Below are 18,717 nucleotides of genomic sequence, written 5' to 3'. Positions count from 1 at the left end.
CTCATAAATTGTTTAAAATATTTATGACTGCTTAAAGCAAAATGTATGACAGTGTAGTGGAGTTTTCAATGTACGTAAATAAAATATATATGATTAACTCTAACATAAAGTTCAAGTTGGTGGACCAGCCATAGTGGCTCAGTTGATTGAGTGTCGTCCTGTGCACCAAAAGGTTACTAGTTCAATTCCCAGTCAAGGCACTTACCTACCTACATTGTGGGTTTAGTTCCCGGTTGGAGCGCACATGGAAGGCAACCAAATGATGTTTCTCTCTCTCTCCCTTCCTCCCTCCAAGTACGTCCCTGGGTAAGAATAAATAAATAAAATTCTTTCAAAAAAAGTTCAGGTTGGTGGTAAGGGAAATATATTTGCAAGGTTTTTACATTTATAAGTGGCTTAATATTTGCTATAAGTAGACTGTGAAAAATTATATATATGTATGTGTGTGTGTATATATACACACAGTATTTACACATACACACACATATATGTATACATATGTGTGTGTGTGTGTGTGTGTGCGCGCGCGCGTGTATATATATGTGTGGTTGACAGAATTAGACCAATGGCTAAAAAAATTATACAAAGAGATGTCCCCCAAAAGTCAACACTAACAATACTCAAATATGAAAGAAGACTGGAAAAGGAAAACAGAGGAACAAATAAGAAACAAATAATAAAAAAATAAAAAAGAGAGCTAGACCCAAACGTATGAATAATCACATTAAACGTTAATAGCCTAAATATTCAGTGCTAGTCACAATTCTAAAGATATCCCCCTACGATGCCTATCCCTGGTTAGTCAATCAAACTAATTTAGGTTCTGTGTGAAGGGACTTTGCACATGAAATCGATGTTAGGTAGAGAGATTACCCTGGTGGGCCCAATGTAATCACATCATCCTTAAAAGCAGAAGAGTCACGCCCTGACTGGTTTGGCTCAGTGGCTAGAGCATCGGCCTGCGGACTGAAGGGTCCCGGGTTCGATTCCAGTCAAGGGCATGTACCTCGGTTGCGGGCACATCCTCAGTGGGGGGTGTGCAGGAGGCAGCTGATCGATGTTTCTAACTCTCTATCCCTCTCCCTTCCTCGCTGTGAAAAAATCAATAAAATATATATTTTTTAAAAAAGCAGAAGAGTCAGAGAGATGAGGCAGAAGAGGAGGTAAGAGAGATCCAAAGAATAATAATTAGTAGTAGTAGTAGTAATAATAATAATAATAATTTAAAAATCCAGCTAATGTTGCTGTCTTTGAAGATGGTTCCCAGGAATGTGGGTAGGCTCTAGACGAGAACCATCCCTGGGGATCAGCCAGCAAAAAAGCAGGGACAACAAGGAAACTTAGGTCCCACACGACATGGAACTGGATTCTGCCAACAACCTGAACGAGCCTGGAAACGGATTCTCCCCTAGAGCCTCCAGAGAGAAATGCGGCCCTGATGACACCTTGATTTCGGCCTGTGAGACTCTGAAGGAGAGAAGCAGGTTGGCCCGGGCTCCTGGCCCATGGGAACTGTGGAATAATAAACGGATATTGTTTTAAGTTGGAGTAATTGTTATCGGCAACAGAAAACTAACACACATTCCAATTAAAAGAATTGGAATTGACAGAATGGATACAAAGGAAAGATCCTATTTATATGCTCTTGGCAAAAGAAACACTTTATAAAAACCAGGTAGGTTGAAAGTAAATGAAAAGAAAAAAGATATACTATGGAAACATAAGTATAAGTAGTGACTATTTTTATCTCAGACAAAATAGACTTCAAGGCCCAGAGTCCTATGAGAGTTAGAGAGAGACATCTCATAATAATAAAAGGGACATGTATCAGGAAGACAATACAATTTAAGTGTGCATGTAACTAAAAAGAGATTAAAATACATGAAGCAAAAATAAACAGATATGAGAAAAATAGACAATTCCACAATCATCCTAAAGATTTTGAGAGCACTCTTTCAGTAACTGATAGAAGTGAACAACAAAAAAATCATAAGGACATAGGATATCTGAACAACACTATCAACCACCTTAGATTAATTCCACATTTATAGAACATTATATCCAACAACTAAGAAATACACATATTTTCAAGGGAACAAGTTTAATTTACCAATATAGACCATATGCTGGGCTATAAAACACATCTCAATGACTCTAAAAGGATCAAATTCATACAAAGTATATTCCCTAACCACATGGAATTAAATTAGAAATTGATAATAACAAAATATCTAGGGAAAACCCAAATATCTAACCATTAAACAAACATTTCTAAGTAATTCATGAGTTAAAAAAGAAATTAAGTGGGAAATAAAAAAATGTTTGGACTGAATGATAATGTAACTACAACGTATCAAAATTTGTGGGATAAAGCTAAAACCATGCTTACAGGGGGAAAAAAAACATGTAGTTGTGTGTATAAGTACATAATATGTATAAGTGTGTGTGTGGGCGGGGAAGGGGGGATTATGCAACACTTTACTTACAAAAATCTATCTTACAGATTTTTCCAAAAAGTACAAATAGACTTTTATAAAGGTGAAAATTTTGTGTTATATACAAAAATGAAACATAGTTCAACATAGTCTTAATAATAAAGTAAGTGCAGGGCAAGTCACAGCGCCTACCAGAAAGTCTTGCTTTCATCTTCTAGTGTTTCTCTTTCCTTCAGATTTCTTTTTTTTTAAAATATATTTTATTGATTTTTTACAGAGAGGAAGGGAGAGGGATAGAGAGTTAGAAACATCGGTGAGAGAGAAACATCAATCAGCTGCCTCCTGCACACCTCCTACTGGGGATATGCCCGCAACCAAGGTCCATCATGCCCTTGACTGGAATTGAACCTGGGACCTTTCAGTCTGCAGGCCGACGCTCTATCCACTGAGCCAAACCGGTTAGAGCCCTTCAGATTTCTATACATAAGCTCATGTTATTTTGTTGTTAATTTGTGATTTTTGTTACACCTACTTTCCCCTTTATTGTAGTTTAAATACAACTGGAAATTAAGCAAGTAAATTGAGACTAAAAATGCAGAACCAATTTAAATGTATAAAACAATTAGTTCAGCCCGGCCGGCATGGCTCAGTGGATGAGCACCAACCCCTGAACCAAGAGGTAAACGGTGCAATTTCTAGTCAAGGCACATGCTCTGGTTGAAGGCTCCAAACCAAGTAGGGGGCGTGCAGGAAGCAACCGATAGGTGTTTCTCTCTCCCATCAATGTTTTTATCTCTCTAACCCTCTCCCTTCCTCTCTCTCTAAAATCAATAAAAACATATTTAAAAAAAAGTTCAAAACAAAAATAAAAACCTTTTCTTACATTGGCTGAAACTAGATTTGGTTATGTCAACCCTGAAAAGTGCTTTTGAACCATAGTGCACTCTCAGAGAGCAAATGAAAAATTCTGCACCTTTAAAATGCACATTAAAATTAACTTTAGAAGTATAAAAGGAATTTATTGAGACTCTATAGTTACCAGATGTTAAATCTGTGACAGTGATTCATCTTCATACAACCGGAATTTGTTTAGTTTTAATAATGTTGCTACAGAAATTGTCAGCAAGAGATAAGGCAAAGTAACAACAATCAATAAACCTTTTTCTCAGTCTCACTGGGTAACTGCCTCTGTAATTTATCCTCAACAATGTTATTCCCCTTGTTTAGAGAGCTCTACAAAATTATTTAAGGAATAACATAGTTAAGGAGAAACGAGTATTCACATTGATAAAGAAGCAACATACAGTTTCTCTATTAAATTAAATGGAAATGCTTAAACAATGAGGCTGGAGAATTTCATTCTAAAACAAAAGTTTCCAAGTATCAAGTAAAGGTGAGAAATCTGAAAAAGTAAAAGTGAAGTACAGTGATACATATCCAAAGTTTGTAGCGAGTTATGGTTGGCTCAGGGGATTTAAAAATTTGATGGTTTTCTCAATGTGAAAATGAGCGATATGACTCATATGTTTTCATATAAAAGTAGCAGAAACATAAATAGTCTTAAGAGCTAAGAGAAATTATAGAAAAAGATGACCGTCGTAATAACAAATCTCTAACATAAAGTGGATCATCTTGGGGAAAAGTGTCAGACAATACATTTTAAAAGAATAAAAACAGTTTCAGAGTTTTACACTTTGAAAGATAGATTATAATTTTGGTGCTAATGCAGCGAAATACTATAAGCTACAACAAAACCTGTAGTTATATAAAAGCCATAACTAGGCTACACACACACACACACACACACACACACGTTTAATCATAAAACATTGATTACTGTAAGCTGCGAAATGTTAATATAAACATACTAGAGGCCTGGTGCATGAAATTAGTGCGGGGGGCGGGGGGCAGGCCTGTGCTCTCTCACAATCTGACACCCCTCGGGGGTTGCCAGGCTTAAACCAGCAGTCAGACATCCCTCTCGCAATCTGGGACATTGCATGCACCAGTGACCATACTTTTCATACAGGTGAAAGGCATCCTGCTGTTGTATGGGCAGCTACATTTTTCCCCCTGATTATAAAAAGTAGTGCATAACTTGATCCTTCTGAGGCAGTAGTACCATTTTCCCCATCTTATGGGTGGAAAAACTGAAGCAGAGAGAAGTTAAGTCATTGGCTTTGTCACACAGTTATAAGTGTCAGAATCAGGACTGACCACAAAATGTGCAAGCCAGAGTCCATGCATGTCATCGCTGCATCATCCTGTTTTTTCATTGTTAGAGTAGCCTTGCCAGGTTTTAATTTTTAGATCTAAGAGACTGTTCCCAACATATAGGGTAGGGTCCCTAGGCCTGGACAGCGATCAGGGCCATCTGTGGGGCAACTGGCAAGCAGGGTGATTGGGGGGTGGGGAGGCCCCCGCTGGCACCCTCCGGCCGGCCCTGCCCCCCGATCACCACTGCCAGTCACTTCCTTCTGCGGTGGGGGGAAGGGGGGCAGTGTGCATCATAGCCACTGGTGTTCTGCTGTTCTGTTGATTTGCATATTAGGGTTTTATTATATAGGATATGTCATAGAGGTACTAAGTTCAATGAATCAATATATACAATTTAACAAGCAAAATTTTATAGATCTCACCAATAAACCTTCCCAATCCTTAAGAGCAAACTCTCCCTAAGAAACTTGAACAGGAAATATGAGAGAAACCGGAGCTCCACACAACCTACAGAGTAGTTCTGTACCTGATGCAGTGTAACACTGGAGGCATGCAAGTCAATAGCGGCCAGAGAAGGAATTTGAGATTCTGAAAGGTTTTTGTTCTCTTTCCTCATTAGCCTGGAATTTCGAGCTGCACAAAAATAACCACAAGCACAGTGGAAAAAATAGACATTTTTATTAGTTTTTCACATTCTGTATCTGTCCCTTTGTATGTATTACTTATTGTACATAAGTCTGAACATATTTTCATATATAAAAATGTAAAATTACTATGTTTTTTATATTCTGTTCATTTAACATACATTTATGAGTTTTTGATATTCTGTTCATTTAACATACATGTATGAGTTTTTGATATTGTGTTCACCTAACATACATTTTAAACAATGCAAACAAAAGGGCTGACAAGATAAAAGCATTGTAAACATACCTACGCCTTCCAAGGCTCTCAGTTCAGGGAGATGATTATAGTTTAATTCAGGCAAATGCACATCTGTCTTTGCGAATTCTCTTCTTTTCTTATTTGCCTGAAGGAGGCTCTTTTCACTAGTGATCTAATGTCATCAGAATGATTAACACAAATGAATTAGCTTCCAGGTAAACTGGGCTTGCCCCTTGTCTAACTACTATAGTCATAGCCTAAAATGTATGGATTTGAAGATCTGGAATAATACAATATTTGAAAAACATAAGTAACACACAAAAAACAATTTCACCTAGTTATTTCAAACCTCTACCTCAGTAAATGTATGACAATTGCTAACAAGTGGATCACTGGTTGGTATGAGTTTCTCCTTCTCCCTCTCTCAGCCTTCAGGTAAGTCCTGGCAATCAGTAGAAGGTTAGCAGAGGGGCATCAGGCCTTAGGACACTTGCTGAGCTTTTCAGCATATAGTTGCTTCATTCTGAGCAGTTCATCTGGCCAGGTTTATCACATGTCCTAGGTTGTTTTTTGCTTTCCCAACATAATCTTGGTGCTCATTTTAAAAACATTTGTCCTTGTCCTGCTCCTCAGAGTTAGCATATGATACTATCTCCTAGTTACACAGTTTATTAAGTAAAGAATTACAACTTCAATTATTTTCCAAATCTTAGTATTATTCCTTCTTAGTGGATAAAGTCTGAGAAAATAATAAAGTGAAGAATAGTAGGAGCACTTCAACTCTGTGCCTTTATGGATTTGACATTTTTCCGTTTCATTTGAGAATGACAGAAAGTCTGTATTCTTTTTTACATTTTCAGAACAGGTAATATATAGAGTGTGTGATTTTCTTTAAAAAAAAAAAACACAACTATCTATAATGAAGTCATATATGTGTTTTTACATATGTTTGTATGTATAATGAAATATATACACACAAACACATATAATGACAGTGTCAAGCTTGTCATTGAGGTTCCTTGATGTCTCAAATTTAATATTCTCTGAATTATGCCACTCTGCCTCCCACAAAGTCTTCACAAGTCCCAGAGTGAGACTTTGAGTTTCTTTCTTTTGGCCGTTTCTGTTTGTTCTTTTAATAGAATAAGTGCTAACGCTCTTGGCTCAAGTCAGCTACAAAATAAAATAATTAGTTCAAAAAAATTATCTGCAAATGCAAACATAAATAAATAAATAAACAATTCCAAACTACCAGATTTACATATTCAAACAGTGGCAAGTAAAATACGTAAGAGATATTTATAACAATATATTTATTATTGATCTTCAACCTAGAAGTTGAAGAAAGTTGAGGCTTAGCTCTGCTTCCATTAATTTGCCAGTGGATCTTCCCCCAACTAATCTTGACCTTCTTTTTTAATTGCCTGTCCCAAAGAAATATAAACAGAAATAAGATCTAAAATTACTAGCCAGTGATGGTTATGCAATGCCTGAAAGAAGCCTGATATCAATTCCAGAAAAATGGTATTGAGCCAGCTATTTGGAAAAGCCTAGCTGAGCAAAAGAATCTTCAAAGCAGACTTGGAATGTAAAACACAAAATATCCACAGAGAAATCAAAAGGTAGGCTATGTCAAAAGGAAAGCACGATGGGTACAGATATTGCAGTCTAAGAAAAACTTAAAAACAAGCAAACATAATGTCTGGATCATGAGAGATGAACAAGAAAGGCTATACTTTTCAGCACTGAGGATAATGAAAGAAAATAGAGAAGGAAAATTTGTGAGAAAAATATTTTTTGGGAATATGTCCATACCTCCCTTTCCCTGGCAGAATTCATTTGCATTTCTTAAGCAGTTTCAATCTGCTAGACACTGTTCTAGGTGTGAGAACAGGGAGGAAACAAAGCACAAATCCCTGCCTTGGAAGCTTACATCTTAGTGAGGGAGACAGACAATATATAAAAGAATGTAGAGGACGTCAAATATATAATGGAAAAAAACTAAGCAAGGTGAGAGGATAGAAAGTAATGGGAGGCAAAATGAGTTATCATATTAGGGAAGACCTCATAATAAGGCAGTGATGGCGAACCTATGACACGCGTATCAGAGGTGACAGGCGAACTCATTTTTTGGTTGAGTTTTCTTTGTTAAATGGTATTTAAATATATAAAATAAATATCAAAAATATAAATCTTTGTTTTACTATGGTTGCAAATATCAAAAAATTTCTATATGTGACACGGCACCAGAGTTAAGTTAGGGTTTTTCAAAATGCTGACACGCCGAGCTCAAAAGGTTCGCCATCACTGTAATAAGGTTTAATTTAAGCCAAGAAAGAGAAAAAGCAAGTTTTTTGGATTATCTGGAGACTGTTCCAAAGCAGAGGAAGAAGCAAGTGCAAAAGCCTAAATGTTGGAGCATGTCTGACCATGTTGCAGGAATAACAAGGAAATCAGTGTGGTTGGAATAGATTGATCAAGAATGAGAGTAGCTGTGAATGGGACAGAGGGATGGGGACTTAAAGACTCTGCAAGGACTCGGGTCTTTACTCAGAAATGAAAAGCCAAGGGAGGGTTTTGAGTGTAAGAGTGATGATGATTTAACTTTAAAAAGAAGCTATCTTGAAGCATTAAAATGTTCCTCTGAAGCTTCAGAAGACATGTGAACCTTGTACATGCTTCTGTTACAATCTATGCTTTAACTTGCTGATCCTCTACTAAACCAAGGGTTCCTTGAAGAGAAAGATTGACTCATTCATCTCCAGTGTTTTATACATAACTAGAGGCCTAGTGCACGAATTAGTGCACAGGTGGGGTCCCTCTGGCCCAGCCCCAATTGGGGTGGATCAGGGCCAGGCCTATTGGGAGGAGGAGATGGCAGGAGGTTGGCAGGCTGGCCTGACCCGATTGGGGCCTGATCAGGGCTAAGCCAGCTTGGGGGAGGGGCTGTGGGCGATTGGCCAGTGGCCCCACCTCTGATTGGGGTGGGGGGGCCTACTGGGGGCAAGGCCAGCCGTGGGAAGAGGCTGTGGGTGGTGGCCTGGCTGACCTGCCCCCAAATGCGGTGGGGGGCTGATCAGGGGTCAGCGACCGGGGGAGGGGTTGTGAGAGGTTGGCCAGCCAGCCCCACCTCTGATTGGGGGGGCGACTGGGAGGCAGATCTGGCTGGGGAGAGGGGCTGCAGGTGGTTGGCCAGCTGGCCCTGCCCCTGATCGGGGTGGAGAGGGCTGATCTGGGGTGGGGCCATGTTGGGGGAGGGGCTGCAGGAGGTTGGCAGCCGGCCCCACCCCCTATTGGGGTAGGGGGGGTGATCACGGGTGGAGCCAGCTCGGGGGAAGGGGCTGTGGGAGGTTGGCCAGCCAGCCCCACTCCCCCATCAGGCCGGTTCACTGGCCGCAGTGGGCATCATAGTTCCAGTTGTTACGGCATTCCGGTCACTGGCTTTTTATATATAGAGATAGGTAATCAATAAATATTGGTTAAATGAAGAAACAGAATACTTTTACCAAAAACCTAGTGTGGGTGAGATAAGACCATTTATCTTCTTTACTCTAAAAAAAACTGATCACCATCACCAAGCATTAGGTTAAGAAAATTTACTGTTGCCTAAAGAATTAAAACTGATGTCATTTTAATAAAATCTTACATTTTAAGTTCCAGATTGATATTATTTTCTAAAACTTACTTAAACTTTAAGTCTTTCACATTTATGATTATGGCAGGCTGGGAAGATATATGCATAATTAAGCTTCCATTTTATGATTTGTCCCCAAATAAAAATCTCAGTTCTTCACCATTATATTTAATATTAACAAAAGTCTAGAAATTACTTAGCTTGTTCTTCTACCACTGAGAACAGATCACTTACTGGTTTGGTCATATTAATATTATAAATGCCTGGTGGAGTCTGTTGGTTTGGTTTAACAAATGGAATACAATACTTCTTGGTCTTCTCATCCACTCTGTAACAACAAGGACAAAAATATTAAGTTAGAACCAACAGTAATTATTTTTCAAGCACAAAACCAAATTACATAGCACCAAGTGACATGCAGTTTAATCAGCATTTAATGCCTATTCTTAAAAACACTACGTGCACAGATCCGGTAAAATATTCTGTCCTACACTCATGCCTCCTACCCAGTCCCCAACTCCAACCAAATTACCTTCCTTTAAGCAAAATTCCCAAAAGGAGCTTCTTTGTATCACTAAATGCCTGTAGCCATACAATGCAGAAACAGACCTTGAAAATCAATTATCTCTTTTGTTATGACAACCTCGTGTCGGCCTGCGGACTGAAAGGTCCCAGGTTCGATTCCGGTCGAGGGCATGTACCTGGGTTGTGGGCACATCCCCAGAAGGAGATGTGCAGGAGGCAGCTGATCAATGTTTCTCTCTCATCGATGTTTCTAACTATCTCTCTCCCTTCCTCTCTGTGAAAAATCAATAAATATATATTTTTAAAAAAAAACAAAAACAGCAACCTGACAAGAATGAACAATATCCAAAAGCCTGAGAGTAAAACAATGGGGCTGAATTGACAATGACTTACAAATTTGCAAATATATCCTTAAACAACCTTTGTTCTTATTTTCTTAATTCATACCTGTAACTCTGAACTCCTGGGATAGTCCCCATTCCAGAATTAATACCAGGGGCTAGTGCAGAAAGATTGTGTGTAAGTGGAGGAATAGCCATGCCTGGATTCCTTGTGTGGTCCACACTGCCATTGCTGCAATCTCTGAGGCTTGTTGAAGGCACTGCTTTGATGTGGCTAGACCCGTTGTCATGGAGACAGCTGACATTTGAAGCTCGACTGGTTTTTTCAACTTTTTCTCCATCAATTTTTGACCCTTTTATCTTTAATACTCTAGAATCCTTAATTTTGGGATCAGCATTAGAATCCTGAGGAATAATAAAAATGTTAATAACATTAATGATATGAGAATAATGAAAAATCACCTCTACCTATAAAGTACTTGTCAACTAAACCAGAATTCCACAGACATCACCTTTTTGTGGCCCTGTATTTTTTTATCTACCTATGGAATTAAAATTAAACCCAAGATTCTTGGTCAGACATTTATTTTGAATAGAAATGCAATTTAGGCTAGCTCTGATGTATACAGGGTGGGGGAAAAGTAGGTTTATAATTGTTCATATGGAAAATAATACAGTAATTAATAAATAATCATACAAGAATAAACTCTGTTTAGCGTACTCACACCTGTAAACCTATGTTTGCCATGCCCTGCACACCTCAGATTTACATGAAACATATATCTAATTTATAAATATTTCAGTGGGAATAAATGTGGAAGAGAAATCAAGCATGCCCACCTTTGTTCTTATATATGTAGAGTCAGGAAACACAAAATTGAAAGTCTTTTCTTTTGATTCATGTGAGAAAACAGGAGTGATTGGTGGTGGATTTGAATTATCTTACCAAGAACCAATTCTAGATAACATACCAGGAAAAGTAAACTTCAAATAAATTCAATACCTAAATTTCAATTTTAAAATGCTCTACTTTATATAAAATTCTAACAATGATATTTTCTCTTCTATCATTAAAGGGGGGGAAATGGTGTGCATGTGTGTTTGTGTCCATGTATTGGTATGTGGATATTCACCTGTGTCTATATGTTCTTGAATGAGAATGATTTCCTGCACAGTCTGGTACACAGTAGGCACTCACTATATGATATGTTAAGATTTTTTAAACAGATAATATCTATAGGAAAGATACATTTTTATAAAGAAGCTAAAAGTTAACTTATTCCCCATCAGAAAATAATTTAACCTTCTTTTTTTCACCCTCCAACATAATAAATTTAACATTAAATTTATTATACATTAAATTTAATAGACATCAAAACATGGACACTTACCTGTACCACAAGTGTGCTTCTCTCCTCACCTAAAACATCATCTTTTTCCTTCTCCTTCTTTCTGTTTTGGGATTTTTTAGATAAAGAAATATTTCTGGCATCTTTCTGTATTTTTAACTGTAGTTCCTGAGAGAACCTACATTTGTCAACAAAATAAAATTGTGTGAGACAGATAAATCAAGGGGAAAAATGGTTTTCAAGATATCTATTTTTAAAAATTGGGTATTAAACTAGATTGTGTTATTGAAAATGAGAAAAATTATGGCCTACATTAGCAGTTCTCAAAAGGTAGTTTGTATACCCCTGGGAATCACTAAGAACCGTTCAGGAGGTTCAAAAGGCCAAAGCTATTCTTAAAACGAAGATGACTTCCTTTTCATCCTGTTAATATTTGCGCTGATGAAAGCAACAGTGGCGCTCTCTCAAGAGAGAGAGAGAGAGAGAGAGAGAGAGAGAGAGAGAGAGAGTCGTATTTAAGGGTGTCCCTGATAAAGCAGTAAAAAAAGTATTAATTTTATTAAATCTAAATCCTTGAACATATGCCTTTTTCATATTCTGTGTGACAATATGGGAATATGCAAAAAGCACTTCTGCTGCAAACTGAAGCACAATGGTTATCTTAAGGAAAGCACGGAGTGATTGTGATACAAACTAAACTAGCCACCTGTTTCTTGGAACAGTTTTACTTGAAAGAAAGACTGACAGAAGAGCTACTGTTATTCAGAGGGGGTATTTAGCATACATTCTCTTTTAAAAAGTGAACCAAGGAGCTTGTCACTTCAAGGAAAACAATTGGTATTTGTGTCAATAAAATTCAAAATTTTATGCAAAATTAGAATTCTGTTAAATTTATATCCACTGCTGTGAGCTGAGCAAATTCCCAATATTTAAAGACTTTTCTGATGAGATAGAATGTGGCTTTTTGAATGTGGCATAATGAAATAGGTCAACATTTTAAAGATCTGTATAACAGCAAAACAATATTTTCCAAATGGCTAACGTGTGTTATTACAAAAGTATACATGGGTAAAGGACCTATTCAAAGTGTGAAATTTTAATGTAACCGGGTAAAAAAAAAAGCTCATTGATGTGGTTTCAGATTCCACAACCAACATTTAAGAACTACCACTGTCAGTGTTAGTATAGCATCAAAGTTTTTTTGCTCACTATATTTTTGCTTTCTCAGCTATACTAATTCCAGTAGCTCAAACAGCACAAGAGAACATGCCAACAGCTCTGGCACCCACACGTTTGGCACACCAAAGTCTCCATCACATCAGCAGTGTCAGCAGGGTCACAGGACTGGGTGTGGTATGAGTTTGGCAACAACAGGAAATGGCACCTTTGCAAATGCATCAGCACCCAAGGGGATGGCATCATACATCTGGTAGCAACATAGAAATCAGTGACCTGAGAGGTGCATGTTACCACAGGAAGACAGGAATAAAAGCAGGAAGTGACTGCTTTGTGAAAACCAAGAGCCCTAAGTGAGTGAATACAGGGGACCACTCCTACAAATTCCTTGGCTGCTAAGGATGAAGGGAGGTAGGGCGGTAAATCTATGAGATCCTATCAAAGTAGCTGGCTAGAGAAATACTGCCTGTTACTATTATGAAGACCTTATTTCAACTCTAGGCGGGGGTGACCTGGAAAACATGAGCCAGTACGATACCGTTCAGCAAATCCATCCATACGAAAGAAATCGTGGTGCAGGAGCTCAGCACAGAAGGGCCTTTTGTCTGGATCAATATGTAAGCATTTCTAGGGGGGAAAAAACAACCCATGTAGCTCTTTTTTTTTTTTAATCTAACCACATTGAAATGTCTAAACATAGAAAATACATCTTTATAGTCATGAATTTAAATATCTATGATAAATGATAAAGAATAAATCACAAATCTAGACAATGACCAAAGGTTGCTAATATCACAAAAAGAAAGACCACCAGACATTCTGATCAAGCTCTAGTTCTATGAATTTATAAAAAATACAAGACACAGAGGAACATATTAAACTATTCTATATGGGAAATCCTAAGGGACAAACAACCTAGTTTCTTCAACAAATAATTAGCAAGGTTTAAGCAGACAAAACAAAAAGAGATGAAGATGAGTTTGTAAATTAAGAATCTTAAAAAAAAAAAAAAAAAAGATAACTAGCCCAGTAATGTGGCTCAGTGGTTGAGCATTGAACCAGGAGGTCACGGTTCCTTTCCGGGTTACAGCACATGCCCACGTTTTGAGCTCAATACCCAGTAGAGGCCATGCAGGAGGCAGTCAATTGATGATTCTCTCTCATTACTGAGGTTTCTATTTCTCTCTCCATCTCCCTTCCTCTCTGAAATTCATAAAACATTTTTTAAAAAAGATGTAACCTCCTTCAAAAAAAAAAAAGTTAACTGATTGATATGTAGACTCTATGTGAATCCTAATTTAAACTATAAAAAAAAATTATGAGAAAGTCAATGAAAGTTTGAGCATTGATTCAATGTTTTATGATATTAAGGAATTATGGTGAAATTTTAAAAGTTAAAGCCCTTGCAGAATGGGAGGGAAAGGACCTGCTCTGTGCTTATTATTGTGCTAGATACTTTACACAGAAGATTCTATTGTAATGCAGGGCTTGTTGTGATTAATTGAAACCATTCAATGTTAGTAAAAATACAAGGGACTCAATAAGTAGCTTTAAATGAACAAGAAAAGTTCTACATATAATTAAGGTATTTTAAGTGAAAAAAATATAGTATCTTCAATTTGTTTCAAAATGCTCAAAAAAAAGGTGCTGAGGGTGTAGATAGATGATAAAGATTATCTAGAGGTTGTTAATTGTTGAAGCTAGATGACAAGTATGCAAGGTTACATTCTATTGCTGTTCTTTCTTTTTTGTTAAAAGTTTTTGTAATAAAATGTTTTAAAAGTTATATGATTTTATTATAAGGGCCATAAGTTAGACAATAATTTTATTTTTATTCCCTTTAAATCTCTTTATAGATTGATCATAAAGCAGGTTTCAATGAAAAATATTTGCATGTGTTAGAAGATTATATACAAAACTAGAGGCCCAGTCCACGAAACTTGGGGGAGGAGGGGCCTTAGCCTAGCCTGCATCCTCTCACAGTTTGGTAGACCTTGGGGGATGTCCGCCTGCCAGCTTAGGCCCGCTCCCACTGCCGCTGCTGCACTAGCCAGCCATGAGCCCAGTTTCTGGCTGAGCAGCACTCCCTCTGTGGGAGTGCACTGACCACCAGGAGTGTCTGCCCCCTGGTGGGCAGTACACATCATAGCAACCAGTCGTTCCACTGTTCAGTCAATTTGCATATTAATCTTTTATTATATAGGATTAGGAACATGTTATTCTAAGAACTTATTATAATTAGTTATAAACTCACTAAACTTCTTTTAAAAATATATTTTTATTGATTTCAGAGAGGAAAGGAGAGGGAGAGAGAGATAGAAACATCAGTGATGAGAGAGAATCATTGATCAGCTGCCTCCTGCACACTCCCTACTGGGGATCAAGCCCACAATCAGGGCATGTGCCCTTGACCAGAATGGAACCTGGGACCCTTCAGTCTACAGGTCAACACTCCATCCACTGAGCCAAACTGGCCAGGGCTCACTAAACGTTTTTAATGAGTTATATAGAAACCTAAAAAAAATAAAAATAAAAATAAATAACTTAGATAAATGTTATGTGATCCTGATGTTTTAGAGATACTTATTTAATCAATACTTTAGGACAATCCTAACTAAAAAGAATTGTTTTGAGCTAATAATTCCAAAATGTCCATGTTTAAAGACAATTTGATACATTGAGACTCTCCCTAATATCTACCTTAATCAAACACAAGGCAAAGGTGATGATGATTTGCAAATTAGCCTCAGCAAATCCAGTGGCTAAGCAAAAGCCCCTTTAACAATAAACAACAGATCACCTCTCGGCCTTTTGGCTCAGATCAAGTGCAGTATCTATTCTTATTGGTTTAACAATACACCGCAAATCATGATCCTATGTCCTATAATTTAATTAATTTTCCTGCTACTCTGCCTTTCTTTTTATTTTCTTATCCTATTTTTCTTTTCCACTTAAACAAGATTTACACTTTAAATGTTAAACATTAAAAACATCTCTATGCGGATGTTTTCACACTTAAAACAAGCTAGATAACACTAAATGATTTCTTAGGTGAAATTTTCAGGTCTTTATCTCTGAAGTCTTCCCCCCAAAACCCACACACACACTCCATATACACAAAATTGTTGACCTAAATGATCAACTAAACAAGAAAAAACATAAGAGAAAGCCAAGTCTCCGAAATATAAATTCCCTGTCAGAAAGTGAAAGAAAAAGTATGGTTACCTTTGCTAAATCGATCACAACTTCAGGGAGCTTGGGATAGCGTCTTTCAAGAGGTTCCATTTCCTTGATTTCAGGCAACCTTACTCCCGCAAATGCAGGGTTTTTATAAAACAGCTCCTGGTGCCTTGGAATGAGGTTACCTGGAGGTGAGGGCAGCACACAGCTCTGTCATTATACATCATGAGAGTAATAGCAGAGACAGGTGATGTGGAGTAGGGAAAAGAGTGGGACATGCTTATGGAGTTGGGCCTCTCGCTACAAAATCAACCGAAGACAGTGCTCTTAATGAAAGTTCATATGCCAGTAAACATAGAACTGAAGACATGAAGGAGCATAGGAAAAGGAGAGGCAAAGCATTTTATAATTTTTTAAAATATATTTTTATTGATTTCAAAGAGGAAGGGAGAGGGAGAGAGAGACTGAAACATCAAATATGAGAATCATTGATCTGCTCCCTCCTGCATGCTTCACACTGATAGGGAGCCCACAACCTGGGCATGTGCCCTGACCAGGAATCGAACCATGACCTCCTGGTTCATAGGTTGATGTTCAACCACTGAATCACTCCGGCTGGGCTATAATGGATAAATATAATTACCAGAACTTCATTTGTAACACCAAAAATCATAAAAGTGCCAACTAAAATAATAAAAATATGGTCAGAATCTAATCTAGATAAATCAGTCTTACCATTTAAGAATTTAACTTTTGGTCAACCGATTTTATAATTATGTTCAGGTCTGATTTTAATACTTTTATCTTTTTTATCAACTTCAGTACCTATCTGAGCATGAAATATATATATGAAACCATTATATTGTTTGTTGAATTTCTAACCTGGAAACTTAAAATCCAATAGTTAAATAGTCCCCAAGTATTTTACCATTTTTTCGATTTTCCAAGCTCTGTCTCCCAACAATGAAGTTAATATTCCAATAAATGTAAGAATACTGTGATGATCTAGCGTTGACATTCCATCCAAAGCACTAACAACAAAAGTCACATCTGCAACAAGATTAAACTACCTTGGAAGTTTCTGTATCTCTCAATTTGAAGGTGGGGATGAGGGTATAGTTATATTACACCAAATGCTTGTTGATCCATAGGTAATAAGCAATCATTTGCATCCTTTCTATGTGTGACTGAATGCAAAAGTGCAGAGAACACACACACACATACACACACACACACACACACACACACTCACACACACACATACACACACACACACTCACATTTATATATAAACATTTCCTATTTGCTTCCTACCTGTACAATCAATGCAAACAAACAAGCATAGGAGGAAGCCCCTGGAATTGAAAATGCAGATGTGTACTCTTACCTAAACACGTCATAATATGATATAGCTGATCAATATCAGAATCTCCAGGAAAGAGGGGCTCCCCCATGAGCATTTCGGTTACCAGACAACCAATGGCCCATATGTCAACAGCTCTGAAAGAAAAGCAGTGTGGTGTAAAACTGGGCCTCCTTACATGTTTACTGTGCCTGAATCTGCTCTGCATATTACTACTAAATATTCTAGGCATTGAGAATAGTAGTGGCAAGCTTTAAATCACCTATAAACTTAAAGTACTAATTCCCAATTTTATGTAAGTCGGATTTCCAAAAGCTTTGATCATGTGACGTAGAGGGAAAGGGCTTCTAAAAAGTAATAGTTATGTGTCCTTTACTCTGAAGATAAGGCTTCTGGGTTTTCATTTAGAACCTATTCATTTTTTGTTTGCACATAATTCTAGCAAGTTAATTAGTCTATCCCACCATACACTGAAAACTACCAGAAGGAGGTGGTCGTTAGGGACACATACAGTAACAAGAAGGAGAATTGAAAGCTAATAGAGAAAAAAAAATAGAAAAACTGTCTTTAAAATCAGTTGTAACAACTTAAAGAATATTCTGGCATTATTAGCATAAGGACAACTAACTTGAAATTTCTCAAGGTCATAGCTATATTATAAAATGACATAAAGGTTACAGTATGACAATAAAAGGAGAACTTAACATAATCAAGAAAATATTAAATGACATATACTCTGAAAACAGAAATTGTAGAAAATATTTTTTAAAGATTTCTATAAAAGCAGTAAAAGTTACAATCCCATCTTCTTTGAAGAATTCATTTATGGAAATAATTATATTTTTAAAACATTTCACCAAATTATTTCTACTCTGAGCCTTGTCCACTCACCTCATTCCAATAGTTTCAAACTTATCCAATCCATGTTACCTCTCTTTACAAGTGAAATATAGTATACCTATTTCTGAACCACTATATAAAAAAAAAGACTACTTGCTCACCTTGATTTCCCTATCTTTAAAATATTAGTATAGTAACCCCAAATTGTTTCACAAGAATACTTAAAGGGGAAGCACCAAAAATTACAAATCACTTTGTAAAGTCTCCTAAATTCAAAACTTCCTTCCAGTGTTAGAGGAATTTTTTTTATATTAGAAACACATTAGTGCCCCCCCCACACCACCACCACATGATGTCTTACTTGCCATACTTCACATCACCAACCAATAGTTCTGGAGCTCTGTACCATCGGGTTGCCACATAATCAGTATAAACCTCCCCAGGAGCTGCCAATGTCCGCGCAAATCCAAAATCACATAACTTGACAACGCCAGACTGGGAGACTAATATATTCTCTGGCTTGATATCTCTGTGTATGATCTAAGACAAAAAAAACAACAACACACAACAGAGAATGACATATATTGGCACATCAAGGTAAACAAATTAATTATGTTTTTAGTGCCTGCCATGTGCAGGGCACTGTTTTTGTCCCTATAATGAACAGAAATAAAAAGCATATGAAATTCTTCCTGGCTTTAAAGAACCTGAAATCTAGTTGGGAAAAAAATAACATTTATGCTAAAAATTTTATATAAATAATCAAAGATAC

The 18,717-nt window shown here is 37.2% G+C and overlaps 1 protein-coding gene across 4 annotated transcripts in view; it reads right to left on the bottom strand.

Moving 5' to 3' along the window:
* The window catches only part of CDKL2 (cyclin dependent kinase like 2), a 36,225-nt gene that overhangs the window by 4,174 nt on the left and 13,334 nt on the right, over positions 1 to 18,717 (bottom strand). Inside the window, exons 4-13 of one of the 4 annotated variants that reach the window (XM_006754567.2) lie at positions 18,307 to 18,485; positions 17,130 to 17,242; positions 15,788 to 15,927; positions 13,101 to 13,189; positions 11,429 to 11,564; positions 10,144 to 10,442; positions 9,406 to 9,499; positions 5,586 to 5,709; positions 5,179 to 5,285; positions 1,381 to 1,512 (exon numbers count right to left, since the gene is read on the bottom strand). In XM_006754567.2, coding sequence (XP_006754630.1) covers positions 1,381 to 1,512; positions 5,179 to 5,285; positions 5,586 to 5,709; positions 9,406 to 9,499; positions 10,144 to 10,442; positions 11,429 to 11,564; positions 13,101 to 13,189; positions 15,788 to 15,927; positions 17,130 to 17,242; positions 18,307 to 18,485 — 1,413 coding nt within the window. Of the gene's footprint in view, positions 1 to 1,380; positions 1,513 to 5,178; positions 5,286 to 5,585; positions 5,710 to 9,405; positions 9,500 to 10,143; positions 10,443 to 11,428; positions 11,565 to 13,100; positions 13,190 to 15,022; positions 15,077 to 15,787; positions 15,928 to 17,129; positions 17,243 to 18,306; positions 18,486 to 18,717 lie in introns of those variants that run through there. The other 3 variants (XM_006754568.2, XM_015570387.1, XM_015570390.1) reach the window with 3 other exon arrangements.

Source organism: Myotis davidii, unplaced genomic scaffold, assembly GCF_000327345.1.
Source record: "Myotis davidii unplaced genomic scaffold, ASM32734v1 scaffold892, whole genome shotgun sequence".
Taxonomy (NCBI): domain Eukaryota; kingdom Metazoa; phylum Chordata; class Mammalia; order Chiroptera; family Vespertilionidae; genus Myotis; species Myotis davidii.
The sequence above is the reverse complement of the archived record's forward strand: the minus strand, read 5'-3'. Positions and strand labels throughout refer to the sequence as shown.